General features: G+C 38.8%; 1 protein-coding gene across 1 annotated transcript; it reads left to right on the top strand.

The window, feature by feature from the left end:
• The first annotated feature begins 7,117 nt into the window (after positions 1 to 7,117).
• On the top strand, positions 7,118 to 17,347 carry BLOC1S5 (biogenesis of lysosomal organelles complex 1 subunit 5). The gene is made up of 6 exons (XM_040080651.2): positions 7,118 to 7,351; positions 7,411 to 7,774; positions 8,982 to 9,064; positions 11,178 to 11,307; positions 12,987 to 13,045; positions 15,251 to 17,347. Exons 1-6 carry the CDS (start codon positions 7,118 to 7,120, stop codon positions 15,428 to 15,430), a joined length of 1,050 nt encoding a protein of 349 aa, XP_039936585.2. The 3' UTR covers positions 15,431 to 17,347.
• The last annotated feature ends 5,942 nt before the right edge of the window (positions 17,348 to 23,289 follow it).

The following is a 23,289-nucleotide window of genomic DNA, read 5'->3' as shown; positions in this document are numbered from 1 at the left end:
CAATTTCCTGGGGCCTTAATTCTTTACTTCTTGTTCCTTGCTGTTTAGAAGCTCACCTTATGTACTTAAAAAGATCTCTCTGAAATCTTGAGATCTCTTCAAGAGTTGTGGAATGGGCTTTAGTACAGATATACATTAGAAATTTCGTTCTCAAAGCTTTTCATACTCAACGGCCTGAGAGTTTCAGATGTTTACTGTCAGTACTTGTACTCTTAGTATTCAATTTATTCAAACATTTGTTACCTAATAGTGTATATTCAAGTGAGTTTGCTTTTTCCCTCATGTGTGGGAGCAAGTGATGGTACGACTTAGAAAAATACCTGTACTTCTACTAAATTCTGTTATAATGAACCATTTTCTGTTTCAGAGGGGGAGGATGGGTGTGAATCATCAGTGTAGTCAGAGTTTAGGCTAGTTTCATGTTCATCTTATGCATTTATATTTTTATTTATGAGTTTGTAAGTGAGAATGATTTAAGTTCTTTAAAGTGAATGTGCAAGCTTTCATCCATGAAAAGATGAGACATTGCAGCTGAGAATGCTGAAATTGAACCAGAGCTTAATGTTGCTGGGAACAGTACTGTCATCTTTTCAGACAAGTTGTTGTGGAGATGATGCTACAAAGTCATATTTTTTTAAATCCCAAACAGCTGCTGTTTGCAAGTATTGGGATTTCTCAAGTTGGCTACGTGCTACTGCTGCAGTATCCCCTAGCCTCTTGTGCCAGTTTTATTTTCTCTAGTGTAGAACAAATGTGTTACTTGCTGCTGAAATGTTAAAAAAATATTCACCTGGTAGAAAGATGAAATGTTTAGAAGTGGATTAGTAATATTTAACTCTCTACTATCTAAAAGGCATTTGGTTATTATCATATAGTAACTTGAACATAATTCAATTTTCTTTCCCCTGCTTGGAGAAACTTTAGGGGATAGAGGGTTAAAAGCAATGGATGAATTGAGGCTTTGCCTTTAGAGAGATTACTGGGAAAACCAGATGGTATTGATTTTTCTTGCTTCTCCCCCTTTCTATCTAGCGCCTTTTGATCAAGGACAAATACATCCATAAGAAACTTCTGAAAAATCACACAATTCTATCTGAGTTGGTCTGTGACTGTATGAGGTGCATTTTTTACCACTGTGCTTCATAATCTTAAAAGATGAGATGTATAGTGTGAGCTGTCAAAATTAACCTTGATGGTCTGTGTAAAGGGTTTGCATGGGTGAATGTTCAGTTACTTTTAAAGCTATTTCTTCTTTCTGTAATGTTTTATTATACTTTCACTGAACATTAGTAAAAGATACTTTTCTCCCTTGCAACCCCTTTCTCTGTTCTTAAAACTCCAGTTGCTGAAGGGCACTGTGATATTTTACTTTTGTTGCTTTGCATTTTGATGATGATGATGACCACAGTGATGTGTGGAATTTATTTTCACAGCATTTCATGAACAGCAACACTTTCATTTGTTAATGTATCTCATCATTGCAGTATTATTATTTTGCATAATTGTTCTAATTTATTCAAGGGGCCTGACATGTTATGGTCTTATAAGTATGTGCCCCTGGGACTTGAGTGTGTTGCCATATGGTGAGATAGTGCTGCATGACAACCTTTCAGCAACAGAAGAATTCAGCAGTGAAATAAATATGTTAATTGTAAGTGTTCAGTAAAATCCTACTTTGTCTTTCCCATGATACCAAGATGACTGCTTGTAGACAAACCAGGTTGAAACAGGTGTTCAAGAATTGCATGAGAGGTTAGAAATGTGCTCATGATTTTTAGTTGTCTTTGTGTGTGTAACTTCACTTTTAAGTGAGAGTTCAGTTTGACTTCTGAAGTCTCTAGGGGTGTTTCTTGCTCTGAGACTTGTAACTGGGCAACAGTGATTTATAGACAAATCTGGGTTTAATATGGGATTAGGAAAGAGTGAGCAGGAATGAGAAATTCGTAAAGATTACACCGAACAAAAAAAATAGTTCCAGTTAGAACCTGAGGACTTAGAAAATCTGACCATTCAGATGGAGCCAAAGTGAAGGCTTTTCAGCAGCAAAACTAAAGAAATTATTTATACCTTAAATGTGTAATGTGCTTTCTGTTGTGTTCCTGGTCATCAGTGATTTGCCTTCTAGGTTGGTATCCCAGTGTTTCACACAGAAAATGAGTTAGAAGGTATCACTTCTGATTCACACTTGAAACAGTCCAATCCAGTTACCCTTTTTCACCCCACCCACAGTAAGTACTTGCTGTCAATAGGTTTGCACCTATAGAATTTCCAGAGAGTCTTTGTGTAGAAAGTGTAACTTTTGCCATTGAAGCCTCCTAGCAAACACCTCGGCTATTTGCCAGTAAGAGGTGATTTTTTTTCACGTATTTTTAATCTTTTTCATCTTGTATTCCTTCTCTAGAGCCTACCCAACCCTCTTCAAAATATTTGTAAACTGCAGTAGATCTTCTCTTGGGAGTTTCATGCTACTGGCTGAATCATTGGAAGCACATAGGCCTAGAAATGGGGAGCTTATTTTTTGTGAGGTGCACCTTAGACTTTCTAATAGGTGTTACAGCTTTAAAGTCTCTTGATAAAATAATTCTACACATTCACCTAGTTTCTCTCTCACACGCATGTACACACATCAATTTCAATCACAGCTGATACAGGTTATTCTGGACCCCTCAGTGTGTGTGTGGATCCTGGGTTACTTGCAGGGTGCTGAGACTCTAAGGTTTAATGTAGAGGTACTTCGCAATTCAAATAAGACACTCATTTATATTAACTGTTTTATATGAAAACATGACTTAAAAGTGGTTTTGTCTGTGAAAACAGACCAAGTAACATTACAGATAGAAGAGCAGTAGAACTTGGGTATCTATTTTTTGCTTGGTTAAAAAAAACAATAGATGATCAAAAGTCAGCTGTTGATTTGGAAGAGGACAAAGTACTTAAAAAGTGATTAGCTGAGAGAGATGAAAATAAAGGAATAGATAGAACTATAAAATCATCATTAAGAAATTCAGTGTAAGCTCTACTATTTAGAAGCCTGGTTCATATTCTTTCTGATCTGCTAGCATCTTCTGTTTGCATCTCTGCAGGTAATTTATGGTTTGTCTGCTATGTTGACTGCAGAAACTTGGAATAGATTTTTCAAGTAGATTTGCTTGGTATAGCCATAAATTGATTTTACAATTGTATGTATATGCAGAATCTTGTAAGAGGGATCTGTAGGCCTATTTGAATTTTTTTTCCCTTTTTGGTTTTTAATGTTATCACCCCTTTTAATCTTTGGTGTGTTTCACAGTCTTCAAAGTGCAATTGCAATGATGCAGCTGCTTAATGGATTGCTTCATTTAATATTTTCCCCCTAAGAGCAGTATTTCTTCTTTGCATCTATAATTGGATCATGCAGCTGCTGTCCCTGATGGAAAGGCCAGGTTTCAGATTCACCATACACCTGAGCAAATGCTTACTCACTTGGTAATCTTAATTATTTTTTTCTATTTATTTATCAAAATTGACTTGGATTACACAGAATTTCTTTGTGCTGGAATTTTATTGCAGAAGAAATTAAAGGGGTAATGCCATCTTGCACCTCTTGCTTTGCCGAGTTATCAAATTCATATGGGGCCTTTGTATCCCACTGCTGCACGTCCTGAATGTGAGATGTATTGTACCTCAGAGCCCAGCTCCAGGGCAATAAAAAGATACCACAGATTTGGAAAGGGGGATCAATTTTCTAGCAAGCATTACTTGTTGCTGCTCTCTGCACGTTCCTGCAGACATGGCTTTTATTTTCCATGCTGGTAGTGACTGCAGCCAGCGCGGCTGCCACAGAGCACCGCACATCCCATCTCTCACTCTGCAGGCAGGTGGGAGGTGACTAATTTTTCATTGTTGCTGCATCTGAAAGATTCCCCTGTCCCCTCCCACACTACCTTGGCCCCTTTAGGAAGATTTTCATCCATTAAACTTTTTCTTCTCTGTTGGAAGAACTAAATTTCTTTCAGCATTTTCAGGCTGGTGATCTAATTTGACAGCTCGTAGGTGATGTCTGTTCCTCTTCAAAGAGGAGGCTAGCCCCAGGCTAGCCAGCTGCATTGTGGATTCTGCAGATTTGGCTTGCTGTTCCTGCTGGGTGTCATCTGTCTTCTCAGTCTTGCAGTGGATAATTTTTGTCCTCCCCAGCATCATCTGCCTGAGCAGTTTCTGCCTGGCAGGCCTGTCTGTCCAGGTTGAGCATCAAACACAGTGGCCGCCCGGCTAATGTGACGAGGCACTCCTCCAAAGAGGGCAGCCCCGGGCCTGCTTTGGCCAGCATCGGCATTGCAGCCCGCAAACTCCCAGCCATCACGATCGTGGTCTTGCTCTCCCATCACGGGTGCAGCCCATGGACTTATTCTGCTGGCACAAAGTATGTCCCCCGCCTCGCACTCTTAAGGGCCGTCGCTCCGATTCTTCCCATCCGGGCAGATGTCTGCCTCAACAGGTTTGGGTTTCCCTGCCTGTTGCCGGCATTTGACTCGGACATGGCCACTTGGATGAAATAATCCTTTAGTGGATTATCATCGCCAGACGGCCTGTGGGGGAAATGACAGGACTCGGCACGTTCATCTGAAGATTTTGCAATTCAGAGTGCTGCTAATGCTAACGGGAAGTGGCAGGGTGATCCCTAAAAGAGAAAGCGGGTTCCATTGCACGGCAAAAATGACAGAGGTTGTTTAGCCTATCTTCCAAAAAAATACATGATGACTACATATGTTGATTTTCATGCTCCAAGCCATAGCTATTTCCATATTTTTGTGGCTTGATGACTACTTTCTACAAACTGACAGGTTAGGGGCTCCACAAGTATTGTCTTTTTTATAGCCATCACCTCTAAGTCCCCCTTAATTTCTTTAAAATATGTTTTGAAAATAAGCTTGACTGGGCAATGAGAGTAAGCAGGGGAACAAAAAACAAAACCAGGCATAAATCATAAATACAACAAATAGCATATTCTAAAAAAAAAAAAAAAAAGGCAACCCCCAACATTATTCAAACAAAGGAGGAATGGTTTCAGAATAGTAGTTGTAGAAACCAATGCAGCTATCTGTCACAGGATTTGCCCTTGTTGCAGTCCCATCATTCCGAACCTGACATTAGCCATGATGTAAAAACTCTTTCCTAGAAATGCAGTAGTTACAAAGCCCCTTAACTACAGGATTTCCTTCTTAACAAATAAAAAGCTGGAGCATAGGACTTAGAGGGGAAAAAAACTTGTCTGAGAGGCTATGAAAGGCTGGCAGCTAAACTGGAAAGAGTAAAATTAACATTTGTAGAATTCTAGCCCAAATTAGTAGTGATGACTGAGCCAGCTGGAATATCCTGCAGATATTATCAATATATGAGCATGACTGTAATTTACTGGTGTTTGTCAAATACTTACATGTTTTGGATTCAAGTGAAAAAATATAAATACTAATTTACAGGTTGCAATAGGCAACCTTTCAGGAAAAAAGATACTGTAGAAGGGAACTATTTTTAAAATAATTCTTACATCTACTAATTGCCTAATTAATGTAATATTTACAGACTGTAACAGTGAAGGAGTGAAAAACTATTTTACATTATATATTTATGCTAAATTTAATAATAATGTTAGCTGAAGTATTGAACACTTCCCAATGTAAGATTCATTTTATTATTTAGACAGGTTCCAGCTATATTTTGCCTGATTTGGGAGGAGATTGTTTTAACAATACAAATTAGCTCATTTTTTAAGCCTGAGTTTAGAAGATTATAAATATTGTCAAAAAAAACCCCATACAGTAATTTCCAAGCAGTTTCCAAGCTTTTATGATGTGGCACAGGATTTAATAATAGAATCATTTTTTGTGTCAGTTCTAATAGCTTTTTAAAGTCCCGTTTTTTTCCTGAGTGACACAATTGCTCCTACTTATAAAAGCTATGCAGAGTAGAACAGGGGCAGAACTAATTTCTAACAAAGAATACATACTATTACTGTTTTCTACTAATAAACTAGTAATTGTTCCAGCTAAACTGGCACCTTTCTGGTATTCCAGGTAGGAAGGAAGCCTTCAGGACACTGAAGGCTGGAGCAGCTGGAGCAGAATTTGTGGTCCAGTTTATTCTTCATTGCTCATACAATGACACTGGGTTATGTGGCATGCATTGCAGATTTAAAAAAAAAAAAAAAAAAAAAAAAAAAACCAACAACCAAACACCTTTGATACAATGGCCTAAATAGAATCAACCTGTTCCAGAAATTATTGAATTGCAGGAAGAAAAAAGTCACAGAAGTTAATATACGGTAATTTATAAGTGGCTGGGAGGGAGAGGAATCATATTGAAAATACCCTAAAATGCTCTCACAGAATGGGTCAGGTTGACCACAGGGGTCATCTGGTACAACCTCCCTGCTCAAGCAGGGTCATCCCAGAGCACATGGCACAGGATTGCATCCAGAAGGTGCAAAAGTATCTCCAGGGAGGGAGACTCCACAACCTCTCTGGACAATCTGTTCCAGTGCATTGTCACTTGCATAGCGAAGAACTTCTTCCATATATTCAGGTGGAATTTCCTGTGCATCAGTTTCTGCCAGGTGCCTCTTGTCCTATTGCTTGGCACCACCAAGAGCAGCCTGGGTCCATCCTCTTCTTATCCCCCTGTCAGATAGTGATAGACATTGCTTCTCTCTCAGTTGCTTCTTCTCAGGGCTGGACAAGCCCAGTTCCCTCAGCCTTTCATTGCAAGAAATGCTCCAGTCCATTAAGCAATTTTGTAACTCTCCACTGGACCTCCACCAGGAGCTCCGTGTCTTTCTCATATTGGGAACCTCTTTTGTACTCTGAAATGGTTTTAAAAGAAATGTACAAGGATTTCATGCCATTTTTGCCTTTTTTAATAGCACAAGAGTGGCTTTTTGCTGCTCTTTTGTTTGTTTGTTTGTTTGTTGGGGTTTTTTGTAACCTGCATGTCCAGCAGTTATTCATGTTGGCTGCACCTACAAGTAAACTGGGTTGTTTAATGTGTCTCTTACTATAATTTCTGAATCAGAGAATCAATTAGATTGGGGAAAAAAAAAAAACCCACTGAGATAATTGAATCCTACCTATGACAAAACGTTACTATGTCAACTAGACCAAGCGCCACGTCCAATCTCTCCTTAAACTCTTCCAGGAATGGCGACTCCGCCACGACCCTGGGCAACTCATCGCAGTGTCTAATCACCCTTTCTGCGGAGAAATTCCTCCTGATGTCCAATCTGAACCTTGAGGCCGGGTCCTCCTGTCCTGTGGCTGGTTACCTGGGAGAAGAGACCCCCACCTGGCTACACTCTCCTTCCAGGCGTTTGGGGAGAGCGGTAAGGTCTCTCCTGAGCCTCCTCTGCCTCAGGCAGCTCCCTCAAGCCGGTGCTCACAGGACACGTCTCCAGCCCCGTCCCCAGCCCCGCCGCCCGTCTCCGGACCCGTGCGCGCCCCCGGCCCCACAGCCGCGGCCGCGGGAGGGTTCGGGGCTCCTCGGGGGCGGCTCCCTCAGCCGCGGCCGGCGCGCCGCGATGACCTCACGGCGCGGCAGCGGGCCCGGCGGAAGCTCAGCCCGGGAGCGAGGCCGGGGCAGGGCCGGGGCGGCCCGGGCTGCGCTGCCCGGGGGCCGCCGAGCGCCATGAGCGGGGCCGGGGCCGGGGCCGCGTCCCCCGGCCGCGGTGCCGCGCCGGCCCCGCCGCCCGCCGACAGGAGACGGGACTCTCCGGCCGCCGGGTCCCCGATCCAGCCCATCATAAAGGGTAAGGAGGGAGCGGTGCGGGCCCCCGGAGGTGCCGAGCCCGCTGTGTAACCCCGCGGCAGCGGCGGAGAGACGGCCCAGGGGCCCCGAGAGCGCCCGGAGTGTCCCGGGACCCCCCAGGACCGATCCAGCTCTCCGGGATTCCAGCGCCCTCCAGCCCTCCGAGGTTCGGCGGCGTGTACTGAGATTTAAAGCTGGACACCCTGAGAAGCTTAGCTGGCTTTCGTCTCTCTGAATTAGAAACCAGCGTGTCTCTGTGGCTTTTTTTTTTTTTTTTTTGTGGAGCCAAATCGGCCACCGAGGCCCTTGTCACGGGCATGGAGTTTCCTGGGAAACTCTTACTTTTGCTCTTAATCGCCCAGGTTTTGTTCTGGTTAATCCGTACACAGAAGCGTTTGGACTCGGAAGTGGTTTAGCCCATATTTTATTTACTACAATCACGACTTTCCCAAATTTCTAAACAATCGTTCTGCTGCGTTTTGAACGAGGTGGGATTCAGGGTGTAGAACCGACACAGGTGGATACAGCAGAGCCACAGGGCAGGTCCAAGAGCTGGGGCAGGAGAACGCATCCTTTAAATGGCAGTGCCACCTTAAAGTCTTTTTTTGGGACTACGTAGTATATTTCTTGAAACAGTATTTGCTACGCTGTCATAGTGCTTTTCAATTTAGCGGGCTTTTTCTTTGTGACAGACAAGCCTGTTTCTCTGCACATACTTAAGTAGTAAGTACTCTTTTCCAAGACTAAATTTCTAGTCTGTCCCTGGAATACAAGAAAATGCTGACAGATTTCCTTTGTAGTGAGGTTTCCTCCTGTCTCTTGCTGCGGAAGACTCCCACACTTACTCTGTGGATCTCTGTCATACTGCAGCGTTTAGTTCTGTTCTTTGACCAGCATTAACCATCAGATACAGAAGCTGTACTGAGCAGAAAGAGGATTGAGACAAAGGGTGCTGAGCCGCAGAGGAGAACATTCACAGAAAGGTGTCTGGCGTCTGGAATGCTGGTTTGTTGTGTTTTATCTAAGCTGGTGGTTTGCTGGCTAGATAGGTCACCCTACAGAGACTGTTCTAGTGCTCTTTTGGTTTTGTATGTACTTGGTGAGCAACAGTCCTTCGTCACACTGAGGTACAGTGTGCTGCCTGTGTTGTGTAGCCTGGTGTAAGAGTGAGAGAAAAACTAAAATTCTGACTTTCATTGATCTTCTAGATGTTGGAGAAGTCTATTCAAGACTGCTGGATCACCGACCAGTAATTCAGGGAGAAATACGTTACTTTGTTAAAGAATTTGAAGTAAGTATTTGTCTCTTACTGGATGCTGGCAGGGTCTGAAACCTTGAACAGCTTTCGCATCTTTTTAGATATCGTAAGAGGTACATAACTTTCTTCAAAAGGGCTTGACATGGATTTTTTTTTCCCTAAATAACACACTTGTAGTATACATCTGCATCTTTAACAAATAAGGCAGTAATTTTTCTTTTAAAACTTGAAAAGAACATATGTTTTTTAGGATTTTTCTTCCCTGTAGAAGACTGGCAAAAATATTGATGTAGGAGAATAATGTCATCCTAACACCTTAGAGAAGTCCAGATGGTTCAAGGAAAGTATTGTTGGCCAGTGTAGGTTTACCTCTCTTTGAGAAACTACTTTATGCCTCAGCTAGATTCAGCTGCCACAGTTGTATTTTTATTTTCTTTGATTTTTTGTTACACAAAGGAAAGTGATGCTACTGGAAGAGAAGAGGAACACTTCGTGCAAAGTAATAAAATCATTAAAAATTTAATAACTGTTATTTGATTGGCTGCAGATAAGGTTAAAGTGCTGAATGTATAGAAGTGTTTATGTACAGCTTTGCCTGGAAAATATAATTTGGTTTCCACAAGATGGCAGCAAAAGTTTAGAAAATTTGAATCATATGCCAGGAAAATGCTGTTTCTTTATAGATTTTTCTATACAGAATGTGGCGTTTTAAAATGTAATTGAAAATGCAGTTACACTTCAAAATTCCAGTATGCAGACCTGATTTGAATGGCATTAAAATGTCTTTCCCCCTCACCTCCACCCCCAACCTAGATTGTAGCTTATATTTCAGCTTATATATGCTGCTGGCTTAGCAAAATCCAGATGTGAAATAAACTCATCAGGGCTGTATTGTCTGGGCTTGAGAGTCATAAGAAATTATTCCTTTTCTCTGCTTCCCCTAACTAAGCTATAGGTTACAGTAAGTAGTTTTAAATGTCATCCCACAAGAAGAAAAAGACAAAATTCAGACTTTTATCTTTAGGCTGATAATTCATGTATTTGTCTCATTTCACCTGAAGTCTTGTTCTGTTTCTTAGACAAATGTAATATATTCTTAGATTTTTTAATTGAAATTTAGTTATTGGCTTATACTTTTATGGGGGGAAAATAGCTAAGTAGAGGATTGGTTACATTTTTGCAATTTAGAATTTAAATGGGCTTAGGACCACTGGCACCCAAAGTTTCCACTTGTTTTTAACTTAGAGATATGAGATACCTTTTTGTTGTAGTAGGACATGTGCTTATGCTTTCAATGATTAGCACCTAGTGTGCAAGAAATGGAGATTTGCACTCAGGGAATCTGGAGCCTGTTTAATTAAGGAGTTTTACTTGTCCATGCCTCTGTTTCTGAACTTTTAAAATGAGTGTGGTGATCCTTGTCACTTCATGTGACACTATCACTATCACTTCATGTGATAAAGTATTTTTTGTTTATGTAGAGTTTTTATCTAAAGTAAAATGAAAGTGAAATTCAGAGTGAGAATAGTGCTGAGGCTTCAGATTTTTTTTTTTTTTAATTTAGCCAATAAAACAAGATCTTGCTGTAGTCGTAGTTAATCATGATCAGAAGTGATCTAGAAGAGCTGCCTCTTTAGTCAGCTGTGTTATATTACTTTTTAGTCAACTTCATTGCTTTACTTCAGTTAAAACAATTTTACTTGCATTGTTTTCACCTCTTGCTGTACTAAATGGGAGGGTCAGATATCAAACCAGCAGAATCACTGCTATGTTATTTCTCAGTAACCAACTGAGTGATAAAAATGAAATGCTTTCAAACTCTGTTGCTCTCTGTTGTTTTTGAGATGCTGTAAATTATAGAAAACAAGACATTTTTTCCCCATGGTGTGTAAATGGTCAATACTGTCTTTTCTCACAAGGGCCAGAGGAGTCATTCAAAGGATTTTCATACTTTAATGTGAAGAATGGAACATTGCTCTTTTTTTTGTCAATTTTATCTGTGTTGTTAAATAAGTAGAGTAACACTTTAGTAGTCAGTGGTCTAATCTTTGAGATGAAGCTATTAGTTTATCAACTGGGAAACCATCTTTAATTTGTGAAGTGGAATTCCTTGCTAGCCACTCACTTTCTTTCCTTTTTGTGGCAGGAAAAACGTGGCCTCCGAGAGCTGCGGGTACTTGAAAATCTAAAAAATACGATCTTTGAAGCAAATGAACGTGTTCTTCCAAAGTGTGAGCAGTCAATGCAAGACAATTTGAGTGAAACCTTCAAGAGATGTAAGCAGGTTGCTTCTTATTGCTCTTGATGCATCATTTTGAGGTGTAATTTAAATAGGTTGGATTCAAAAATATGACTTGTTAAAAACTTGCCACACTTGGGTAGTTTTCTATTCTTTATGTGCTTTGTTCTCACTTCTGTCCAACTTTAAAAGGGAAACAACAGGGATGTTTTTTGATATGTAGTAGTTCAGCCAGTCAGCTCTTGATACAGTTACATTCAAGTTTTTTGTTGATTTAAGTAGAAGTTGTTTCATCTCAGTCTTTCCCTATTCACTTGGAAATAGTGCTCCACGTTGACTAAAGCCATGGACAAAATTTCAGTTTCCTGGTTTGTTGCAAGCATCTGTGGTGTGACCTTCAAGTTTCTTTATTTTCCCACAGGAGTGCATAATACTCTCTCAATCACTTAAAAATTCCTGCTGTATAGCTATGAAATTTATTTTTATTATTATTATTATTATTATTATTATTATTATTATTATTATTATTATTCAGTCACAAATTGGGAAGTAATAGTAATCACATGCTAATCTTAGTTTCATTCTTACTAATATATTTCTTTACTGCTCAGATTTTAAAAGAATGTTTGAAATTTGTACTAATTTTTAAGTGTTCTTTTTTTTTCTTACTCATTTAGCGGGTTGGCTTCTTCAAAAGAGGATCTAAGAGAGTGTGGGTACACAGCTTTAGCTGCCAAATTTATGCAGTTGAAACACGCCACTGTGGGTTTTGTTACAATTTATGTGTGGCATGTTGCATAAGCATTTAATTTCCTATAACTTATTTATATGGCATCTGGCATATGCAGAATAGCAAATGGTAGATGGTGCTTTACATGCCAAAAGGATTGCAGAAAAACACTGAAACTTAAAATTTCGTCATGCAAACAAGGCACCCTAATACCGTCTAACTGGGGCGAACCTTCAGTGCTGCTCCCTGGCTTTCTGATGGCCAGCTGTGCAGTGATCTCCAGTAACACAGCTCCCAGAATGGCTGAGGTGGGAAGGGACCTCTGGAGGTCATGTCCAACCACTCTGCTCAAGCAGCAGCAGCTTAAGCCAGTTGTCCAGGACTGCATATCCAGTTGCTGTTTGGGAAATTAGTGTATATAATTCTCTGTTAAGTGTTTAATAAGTTGGGGGGGAAAGGTGTGTGGGAAGGAATGCAGTTCCTATTTCCATTGACAAATTTTCCCAGGCTTAGTCTGGGAGAGAAGAGATGGACTTCAGCATAAAGATGTACATGCAGAGTCTATACACAGCTGATGGGGAAAAATAAGGGAAAAAACCCTAACTAACTAAAGCATAGAGTTTGGTCACCTTTTTCTACTTACTGACTTGAGAGTGGCTTTTGATGTCTTCTGAGGTGCTGAGTAGTGCACTCCAGCTCATCAGCGGCACTAAGAGTGTGGGCACAAGAGGACCTCACTGCCTTTCAGCTTTTGGCATCTAGAACATATACAAAGGCTGAATTCTGAAATAAGCCTACTTACTTTTATAAGTGTAAAAGTTGTAAGTGTAAAGCGTTTTCTGCAAGTACAGCTGACTCTTGGGCAGAGTTAAGTGACACAGTGGAATATAATCTTCAACTTGCAACAGCCTCACATCTAAATCCCTTTCAGGCAAGTTTCTTTGATTTACTGCAGCAGACTGATCTACTGCAATTTGTTATTTCAGTACAAGCTGCCAACGCTATGATCCATAGACTCCAAGAGAGGGAGTATGAAGCAAGAAAGGTAAAGGATGGATGCATAGATTCTTATTTTTATTTTGTGATCTAAGAGTCTTGTGCTTCACAGCAAGGTGGTCTGCCTTCAGTACAGCAAAACTTTAAAACATACTTTTCTGTACCTTATATACTTGCAGTAAAGCTTCTTTCAGGATTTCTGCACTTATAAAATGTACACTGCAAAGCTAATGGATCTAGCTGTTTCTACAATCTCCCGATATATGGAAACTATTTTTTTTATTTCCTTCGCTTTATTTTCCCTCCTAGCTCAGTCTATAACATTTGTCACATATAGGGAAAACTTAAATATAAAAAAACTTATTTTCTGTGGAACAAAAAACATCTACTAACCTACCAGAATGGAAATGTAAATCTTTCCTAGTTAGCTGAGAACATTGACCATATTATATATATTGCTTGTTGAAAAGGAAGTGTTTTTTTTCACTTGTGGATGGGTTATTTAATGAAGGGCTACATTATAGGAACATGCGAATCATTGGAGCCCTTTCAGTTGGCTACACTTTGCTTATTTGAAATACATGTGCTCTGAATATAAAACCTGGAAAATTAAGCAGGAAAATAGTTTCATGTATTCCCATTACTAATTCTTTTTTGTGTTCCTGCGTTATCTCTTTACTTGCAAAATGCTCTTGATAATAATTAAATTCAGGAAAAACCAAAGACGTTTCCATGGCCATCAAGCAAAACAGGCTGTGCATCGGTGGATGTAAGCTGATAGTCATGTTTTCATTTGCTTCTTTGCAGCTGATTTAGATGGGCAGTCCAGTTGCAGTGGAATACTGGTGCTTGGCAAGCAGCACACTGCTGAGCACTGACGGAGTTTGCTTGTGTCTGACACTAGAGCAGATACTCATAGAGAGGCAGGAAATTCTTACAGTTCTGCTACTGTTTGTTTGAAGTAAAACTTTAAAAAGAAATTTATAAAATGAACAGTCAGTAAGAATGGTGACTGTTCTTTTTTAAAAAATGTTAGCTGTATGTTTCCACTCTTTTTTTATATGTAGTGGAAGAGTAGTTATAGGTATCCAGGATTTGTAGCATTTCTTAAAGTTTGTATAGTAAGACTTTTTGGCTTGAAACTTTCCCGATGGGAGTAGTAACATTTAACTTTTTTAAAAATATAGATAAAAGTTGTCTTTATAGTGCAGCCACTTGAGGAGAAATACCTTTTCCTGTTCTGAAAAAATAATGAGGTTTTTGGCAGAATGTAATGTCAGGTTTGGGAAGATAATGTGTAATTGTGTCAAAAAGCGTTTCAAATGCCAATGTTTCAAAACCTGTTGAATACGAAGTAGCGTACCAGTCAAACTGTTAGTGTGAACGGGTGTGTTTTGTCTGTAGATGTTACTGTATCTGTTGCAAACAGAAATGTATCTTGGCATGATGTTGCTAAAGTGTATCAAAGGCTGTACTGAAAAAAGGGGTGTATTTAGCCCGTGCTGTGTGATCTTGAAGAAGAGCAGGGTGTTTAAGAATATGTTAAGTGGGTTCCCAGTGCCTTTAGTTGACAAAAATGCCACACATAAGAAACAGTCATTGGTGATACACTGAAAAGGAGAGGGGCTAGGAAAGGAAGAAGGATTAAGCCTCTGTTTTGCTGGGAGATGGAGGAAATGGAAGAACAACTGCCTAGATTTATTTTGGCTTCTGCACCTGTAATATAAGGGGGCCAGACTGTCAATACAGCTTGCAAGGAATCCACAGAATTACATTGCATTTTGTCATGTGCACTGGATGTGTGTATGATCTCTTTTTCTAGATATCTAGACATTTTTAATTTTTTTTTTTTTCAAGATAAGATAGTGAATGGAATTAGACTTAGCAGAAGCCAAGCAGTAGGAAAGTATGAGGGGAAAAATAACTTATTAAAAAGGCAGACATTAATCACAGTGAGAACTAGTTGGCTAAAGCAGAAACGCTAACTGCCAGTTTCAAAACATTTAATCTGTCTGTTGTTGTATTTTATAGAAATAGCAGCATTGCTAATACAATCACATTAATAGTATTACAGACATTTTACCACTTGTATTGGATTGGCTGTACAAAAATAAATGTTTTCTTTATAGCTTCCCCTTTCCATATGTTTTCTTGCTAGTTTCCAGATACTTCAACATTATGTAGCTCTCATTAAGCCCCTGTTTTAGTCTGGAAATGATTGTTGAAAACTTTGTTCACATTTTGCTCCTGTCAGCTTCAGGCAGACAAGGTGATGGCTCGTGAGGAGAAGTGCGTTGCCCACTGGGAGGAGTTCATGAAAGAACAGCAGAACAAACGTGCGGAGGTGGATGAAGAGCACAGAAAAGCTATGGAGCGCCTCAAAGAGCAGTATTCTGAGATGGAGAAGGAACTGGCCAAATATGTTTCTTTTTAAGACCTTTTTTAATAATGCTGGATTTGTGCCACGCCCAGTTGTTTCTGACTTAAACTGAGGTTCTTTTGGAAAGCAGAAGCTGATAGTAAAAAGGAGAATTTCCTCTACAGGCTTGGTACAGGAAGAAAAGGTTTGCATACTTTCAACTTAAGTGCCTATCTGTGCTTTTTTGGTTCACGGCAGGTGGAATGCCAGTATTTCTTTGTTTGTTGGAAAGTGGAACTGAAAATTATGTGACTGCACCAGCTCAGGGAGTTGCAAACTGGAGTTCTCTCTCATCAGCAGAGTATCGTATCATTTGGGAAAACAGAGACTAATGTAATATCAACTATCCTGGTGTGCAGCCACAGCCCTTTCCCAAAAAGTAGGTTAATAGATTCCAGCCATAGTTAGCTGAGAATTCACTGGGAAAACTCTGTATTCTGCTTGTAGATTTCAAGAAAATAAACTTGTCTTATGGAATATTTTACTTTGAAGATTAACCAGTGAAGGATCTCAACAGAGTTTTAAATCCAATTGCAATTCAAACTTTTGGGTTGTATGTTCAGTATTATGAATTAGAGTTGTGATTTGAATGGTTTTTGTTAACACAAAAATTGTACGGTAAGCTTGGTCAACAACTCCCTTTTTTATTCCTCCCTGTAAATGTCTCAGTCTTCTCTTTTTAAGCTTTACAGTTGTTAGCAAAGCCAAAACAAGCTAAAAAAATGATCATGAGAAGCATATCAGTCTTTGTATTAGCTCTGTAGCTAGTACAGTTTTACCTTAAATATTTGGCATGCTGTTGGTTTACTTCGGATAAGCTTGTCAGGACTTTATGAAGCAGTTGAGGTAAGATTTTTGTTTCTTTATCAGCATAACAAATGAGCAGATTAGTGGTTAAATGCCTGTAGTACTGATCTGGTTTTTTACCCACTTTTACAGCGTATGTGAAACACGCTCCTGCACTGCTTTCCTTTATCCAAAACTTGCAGTTACCAGCAGTGTAACTGAAGAACTTAACTTAATCAGTTCATTAACCAAGGAAAATGAGACATAGTACCTTAATGAAATTTGCTGCAAGCTAACCGTTAGTGCAGGAAATATCCTTCCATAATTTAGCTGGTGTCCAATGTAGAATGGAAACAGATAAAAATAAACAGAATTTATGCTTTACCTGTATTGCAGCAGTAATACACCAACAAGGGTTGCTTGTGTAGGTTTATGGCTTGGTTTCAAGGCTCCATTCCTGGCAGCATGTTGATAGTGTGATTAAAGTTAGTAGAGGAGATGGAGTATGTATTTGAGATTTCTTTCAATAACACCGAATTCCTGCCAAGCTGCTCTGCCTGCTACCGTAGGTCCAACAGCTTCATCAATCATCATTGTGTATCTGGACTGAAGAGGATTTGCCAACACTGGGGCACGCTGGAATGTTGTTAATTCTCTGTTCTGAATGGAAAAAACATAGATGTCTCAAAAGGATCCCACACATGAAAAATAGGAAAGCCTCTTTTTGAACAACTTCTACTGAATAGAGGGGGACTTCTGTAATATTTCTCAGCTTGTGTACCCGTGATGAGTGTTGTAACTAAGCTCAGACTTTTCGTTAAAAAGAAAAGATTAGTTCTTGACTGTCTTTAGAATTGGGTGTGGAATAGTTTTGTTTGGAGCACAGGCTGGAAGTGGCTTCTCTTACCAGATTGTTTGATGTATATGTGCTCAAAGTCCAAATATCTTTGTAACAAAATGCATTTAACTGCCTACTGAATTAATTTTTACTTTTGCACTGATAATTTTTATTAAGATTTAGATATCTAATTAACTAATGCACTGGAGCTGTAGGTTTTAGTATTTCATCAATTTGGAGGCTAAAAAGCAATGATGAAAGTGTTATAAGTTGGATATTCACTGGAAAATAAAGTGGTATTTCCAAAACCTGGGATGCGTGCTCCTGATTTTTCAGAAAGTTTATTAAGTACTAACACTGAAAATGCATTCCTCTTTCAGAGTGTTTTATACTTAAGAATCTTTTATGCTTTTATGATAATTTGAAAGCACACTTCTTCAAAATCTGTCTACCTCTAGGTCAATGTTATTCATTGTGGTGACTAAATGAAAAATATCTGTTCCTGAAATAATTTCATTTAGTAACTTACACCTTTTTTTGCATGATAGGCTGTAGGTACTTGGAAATGCTTAATCATCTTTGAAGAAACTTGCCAACATTGGTAGGAAAACATGTTTTTCTGTCCAAATGCTTAAAAAAATATCGACCAATACCTGATCTGTCCAATACTCAATATGTATGACTGATAGATTCCTGTCTTCAGCATTTTTTTATCAAAGTGGGACTATGGTCTGTTTGCACACAATAGTTCTCCACAGTGCAACTTTCTTTGAAAATTCAATTTTTGTTATTCATAGTCTTGGCTATTTGGGAGAAATAGAAAAATCAATTGTTTAATAGTTGGTTTTATGCCATTGGTCCATTAAGGAAGTGTTTCACCTTATACTTTCAGTTTTACATGACTGAATTCCATAACTTTAAAAATCTTGAGGATTTATTTAGTCCCTAATAGAGGTCTGCATTGGATTCCAATAGGAGCTGAAAAAGGTCCTCAATATTAAGTTAACTTCTAGTATGAAAGGTGAGTTTTGCAATCCGTCTTCGTACCAGACTATGCACGTAACTTTTTGCTTTACTATTATTGCTGCTTATTTAGCTGAACTGTTCTTTGGAACTGAAAGTGGGGCTGGGTGTCATGTAACCACTGGAATGTTTTCTTAGTCTTTCTGTTCTAATGAACACATAGCAGGAAGCTCGGTGTCTTCCTTGGAACTGCTGTATGAAACCTGCCCCTGGTGTATTTAGGAGAAATACTAAATTGGGGAGCTGGAGAGGTATTTAAGGGTTTAGGGTTTTTTAAACTGCCTTACGTTAAAAACAATCCTGTGTGCTGTTCTTCTTGGAATGGGTTTTATCTAAGGCCTACCACATTGTTTTAACCTTAGGAATGAGAGAGAATTCTGGTATGTATCCTCTTCCTCTCCTTCTTTCTATGGTGACACTGAAAAAGTACATCATTACAACTGGATCACTTCTTCTAATAATTTATGGCTTGTTAGATCTCTCCCTGAAAATTGTAGGGGTTTTTTTCAGAAGACAAACTATACGGCAAACACATGGCATAATCAGCCAGTGAATTGAATCAGTTCACTGCTGAGTTGAAAAACGCTTAATGCATCTCAAGGGTGTGGATTCTGAAGTTGACAGAAGTTCCCCAGCAGGTGTCAGTGTAGTCTGGAGAAGGAGCATGAGGAAGCCTGGTTTGATGCGAGGTATGAAATGTAAATGCTGCTGTTCAGTTGGAACACAGTGTTTTGTGTAAGTAAAAGACGGTCTGTGGGTGAAGCCACATACTTTTAAATATAAAGTGATGCTACTTACTAGTGGCATTTGCCCCATTAGAACAGGACACTTTTCAAAAGTGATATGAAATCAGCTCTTTTCAAAGAGCTGATATGAACAATGTCTGCCATTCTTCTGCATTCTAAGTAAAATTTATTATAATCTGAGATTATACTCAAATGTTGGAGATTAATACTTTCAAGACCTGCATTCTTACTACTGTTGGTTTTAGTGGATCAGGTTTTCTGAAGATGTGATGAAAAATTTTAAGCTTATTGAAGGAAATTGTGTCATAAAAAGGAAATGGTAACTTCTGCAAATAAAATTTGTGAACCAAATTACCGTACCACACATTTTTAAAACGGGCCAGTTATTTTAATTGCTTATAGTGAAATGAACTTCTCAAAGTATTAAAGATGCTGTATGCCCCATGCTGTTGATCAAGCTTCTGGTCTGTGTGTCAAGGTGCAGCAGAATTTGCAGAAAGATGGAATTGAGGTGGCTGTAGTAGGATGTTAATGATTAACACAACTTTCATAAATAGTTTAGCCAAAGATTGTTAAAAATCAAAATAATGTAGACACTTAAAAGAGAAGGCAGAAAACAAAAGTATCACAGTCTATTTTGAAGCAATTAACAAAGGGAGTTTTCTAAGGGTTGAAAGAAATCTTGTAGAAATACATCACTCCACATCCATGTGCCTTCCGGTTCTGCAGTGTGTACAGTTTTGTGTGCAGCACCTTGGCAGTTTCGTATATAAGCAATGAGCAAACTAGGAACAAATTTACTCAAGACAATTGTGAGCATTAGAAAGAAGAATATTGGAGAAGTCCTGCTTGGGGGTAAAACTGTAGCTTTGAAAATCCAGGCTCAGACTTGTACTTCCTAAATAGAAATCATGTAGAACTGTAGAATTAGGCAGCTAAGCTTGAGTTTGGCACCTTATATGCTTTGGGCCAAATCAGAGAATAGATGGTTCAGATTTTTAATTAACATAATTTCATAGATGGTGAAGAAAAAGACAACCCATTCAAGATGAGCTTTCAAGACAACTGTACTGAAGGGTGGACAATACTGTATGTTAAAACTGTAATTTAAAATAAAATCTTGCATTTCCTTGGTCTTTCCCACTAATGACTTACTGGATGGATATGAGGAGACCTGCAATCTAATGTATATTTTTTTATTATTATTATTTTTCTTTTTTATCGGACATTTCATGTAATGTGATGCAATGGAATTTAGTGGGAACCAAAGCACTATTTATGGCTTTTGCTTGGTACTCCTTACTAACATTTTGAGATGGACACATTCTATAAATTTATCCAGCATTTCATGACATATGGTCCTAATATTCTTTAATCTGGGAGAAGAGGAAAAAAGAAAAAAAAAAAAAAAAAAAAAAAACACCAAAAAAAACCACCACACTTTGTTCTTGCTGCAGTAAATGTTTCAGGAACTGGATGAGTATTTTTACTTGTCTTTGAATTAATTGTAAAATAAATTTGCCATCTTGATTTGGAGGGCTAGTGGGGTGGTCTGTAGTCAGTGCATCTCCAAACTAGGATATGCAACAACACCTTTTGCTACAACATGTTCTGGAGCATGCACAGCACTTTTCAGTAACTTTAGCCCTGGGAAATTTAGTTCAGGATTGCTTGAGGTCATAGGAAGTCCTTTATGAGTGGACACAAGCTTGTCCTTTCCAGATGTTTTTAGCCCTCATTAAATAAATTCCGGTTCCTGAAAATCCCCTCTCCAGATGGTTCTAAATATGTTCCAATATTTACTATGTCAACTAGAAACCTAAGCTGAATTACGTAAATAGGAAATATCATGCATCCTTCTAATGTAGTGATTTGAAAGAAAATTGAGCATCATTTATTTACTAAACAATGAAGATTCGAAATTGTAAAGCAGAATTTCAGTAGTATGTCTAGGTAGTGGCTTGGTTTCAAACAACAAATTAGCCTTTGGAATCCTAAGGAGGAGTCATCTATCAAGCCCTCAAAGTCCTAAGGATTCAAAATATTTTTTTGGAATAAGTGGCCTTCAATTTTTCCACAGAGTGGAAAATTTTTCTGGAATCAAGAAGCATTTGAAGTTAATGGGTCTGTGATATTTGTGTCTTGAGCAAGTTTAGAGATGCTCATTTTATCAGCCAATGTGATTAATTTGTTGTCTGGGGCACCTTGCATAGAATACAAATACTGCACAGATACCTAGTGTAGGACAGCAGCTTTCTCCCGTTTTGTTTTTTCGTCTATCCATGTATCCAGGACAAGTGGGCCTAATCACTGGCTACCATCTCTGGTTGTAAAAAGACTCAAAAATACAAAACACCAAATCTCAAAATAGATACACATGTACTATAAAAAAATTAATTTGGGGTAACCAGGACGCATTGTGTTTTGAAAGTCTCTTGCAGCTGTGACTTACAGATGGTATAGCAAATGCAATTTCCATTAAAACATCCACAAACAGAATATTATGTAATAAACCTTTCTAATTATTGACTTTTGTTTCTTAGCTAGATGTGGAGGGGTAGGAAGAAAATGGACAATGCAGCCCACTACATCAGGTTGTTGTACAGTTTGTATTTGCCACTGAGGTGGTCACCATAAGCACACAGTCACTAACTGCAAAAATCTTCCTTCAGTTTTTCTGTAGAGGATGCAAGGCCTTGAGAAATGTTTGGTGGTCAATCTGGAACATGGAAAGCCACAGCAGAGTTTCAGCATGTTGTCCCTTAGTCCTTAAGCCCCTCTCCCTTAGAAGAAAAGGAATACCCTTTCCAGGCCCAATTTTACTTTATTCAAAAATTAAATTGAAATTCAAAAACTGTGCTAAATTTTCACCATTATCTTTAGGCAAAATAAAGAAAGAGGTTAAAACTGGGCCCTTGTTCTTACAAGTTTCAGTCCTCATTATATTTTGCCTGTTGACAGGTAACTGGGCTGAGACCATGTACCTCTGAGAGGAGGTTATCCAGCAGCCATTGTATCAGTGCTACTGTAGGTCGTTGCCTCAGTGTGCTCCCTTTGAAAAGGCTGCCATAAAGAGAGACTTTAGCTGAAAACCATTTCCAAATCATTTTCACACGGTGAGGAATTATTCTGCATATATGATGTGATTTCCACGTGCACCTTCCTTCTGCTTTCAAGTTCCCAGGCTGGTTTGTCCCACGGAACCCAATAAAGAAAGTGTAATTTCTCCCTAGGGTCTTTTCTGGTCATGCTTGATATCACTTAACATAATGAGCTTTTTACTCTCACATCATAAAAGGTTTTGTTTGAAATTTCTCTTTTTTTCTTGTACTTCAACAAAAAGTGTTACTTACATCCCTTCTAAAGAATGCTCTGAGTTATGTGAAATGTGGACATGTTGTCTGGGCCAACCCCTTATCTCAGCCAGATTCAAAAAGTCTGGTTCAGTACAGTGGTTTAGACTGCATGTTTTTATTGTGTTTTGTTTCTTTTAAAAATATGTATGTGTGTGTCTTGTTAAAAAACATTGCTGCCCTCGTCTAGGAACAATGCAACACTCACATCATTTCCTGAAAGAATAGAGTTGGAAGGCAATTATCTACTCACCAAACAGGCTAAAACAACAGTTCCTGATATTCTTCTCAAATATTTCAACTTCCCAGGAATCCGGAAAAAATAATTCCATGAGACGGTGTTATGAATGAAGGTATGACATTTCAGTTTCCTTCGTTTGGAATCAGACATCCAGAGGTAATAAATTACCATGTGCTTGGCACTGCTGGGAGGGGGGTCTGGCTGTGGCAAATTGTTTTTTTTCAGAGCAGGAACAATGCAGTTCTTTTACATCCTCCTCTGTCCAGTGACAGGCAAAAGCTTCTTTCTTAATGAGCTTTCATTAGCAATCACATGAATTACACATAGAAGGAACAGGAACCTGATGGTAAAGTACCTTGACTCAAATTTGTTTAGAGATAGGAAAGTACAATAAAGACTCATTTTTCCCATTTTATCTCTGTGAAGTAAAGCCAATGACACAGTCTCAGAAATGTGCTGTACCAGGAAAATATATGGGGAAAAAAATGACAACACATTTTTACCTCTTTCTTATGCATCTCAATGAGTGTAATTTTTATCAGCATTATCTTGGTCCAGTTTCTGTCACTCCGAAATGACTGCATCTGCTTTCTGTGTTCATTTTATGCCTCTTCTTTTTGTTTTGCCTTATTAATGCTTTTAATATTAATAATTGCTTTTGCAGGGTAATCTTCATCTTACTCATTATTTTGTGATTGAGTAGGTCTTAGAAGGGATTGCAGTTTGGATTGTATGATAGACATTATATTGGCATATAAAAAAATTAAATGCTGCTCCTGGGAAAAGAGTTGATACTCTTGATCTTTGAAGAGGTCCCTTTACATGTTTAATAGCAAATGGAAAGTACTTCTGAAAAGTGTGTGTTTGGATCCAAAATGAAGAATCTT

The sequence above is a fragment of the Hirundo rustica genome, chromosome 1 (assembly GCF_015227805.2).
Source record: "Hirundo rustica isolate bHirRus1 chromosome 1, bHirRus1.pri.v3, whole genome shotgun sequence".
NCBI lineage: Eukaryota > Metazoa > Chordata > Aves > Passeriformes > Hirundinidae > Hirundo > Hirundo rustica.
This window is presented reverse-complemented; position numbering and strand designations above follow the sequence as displayed.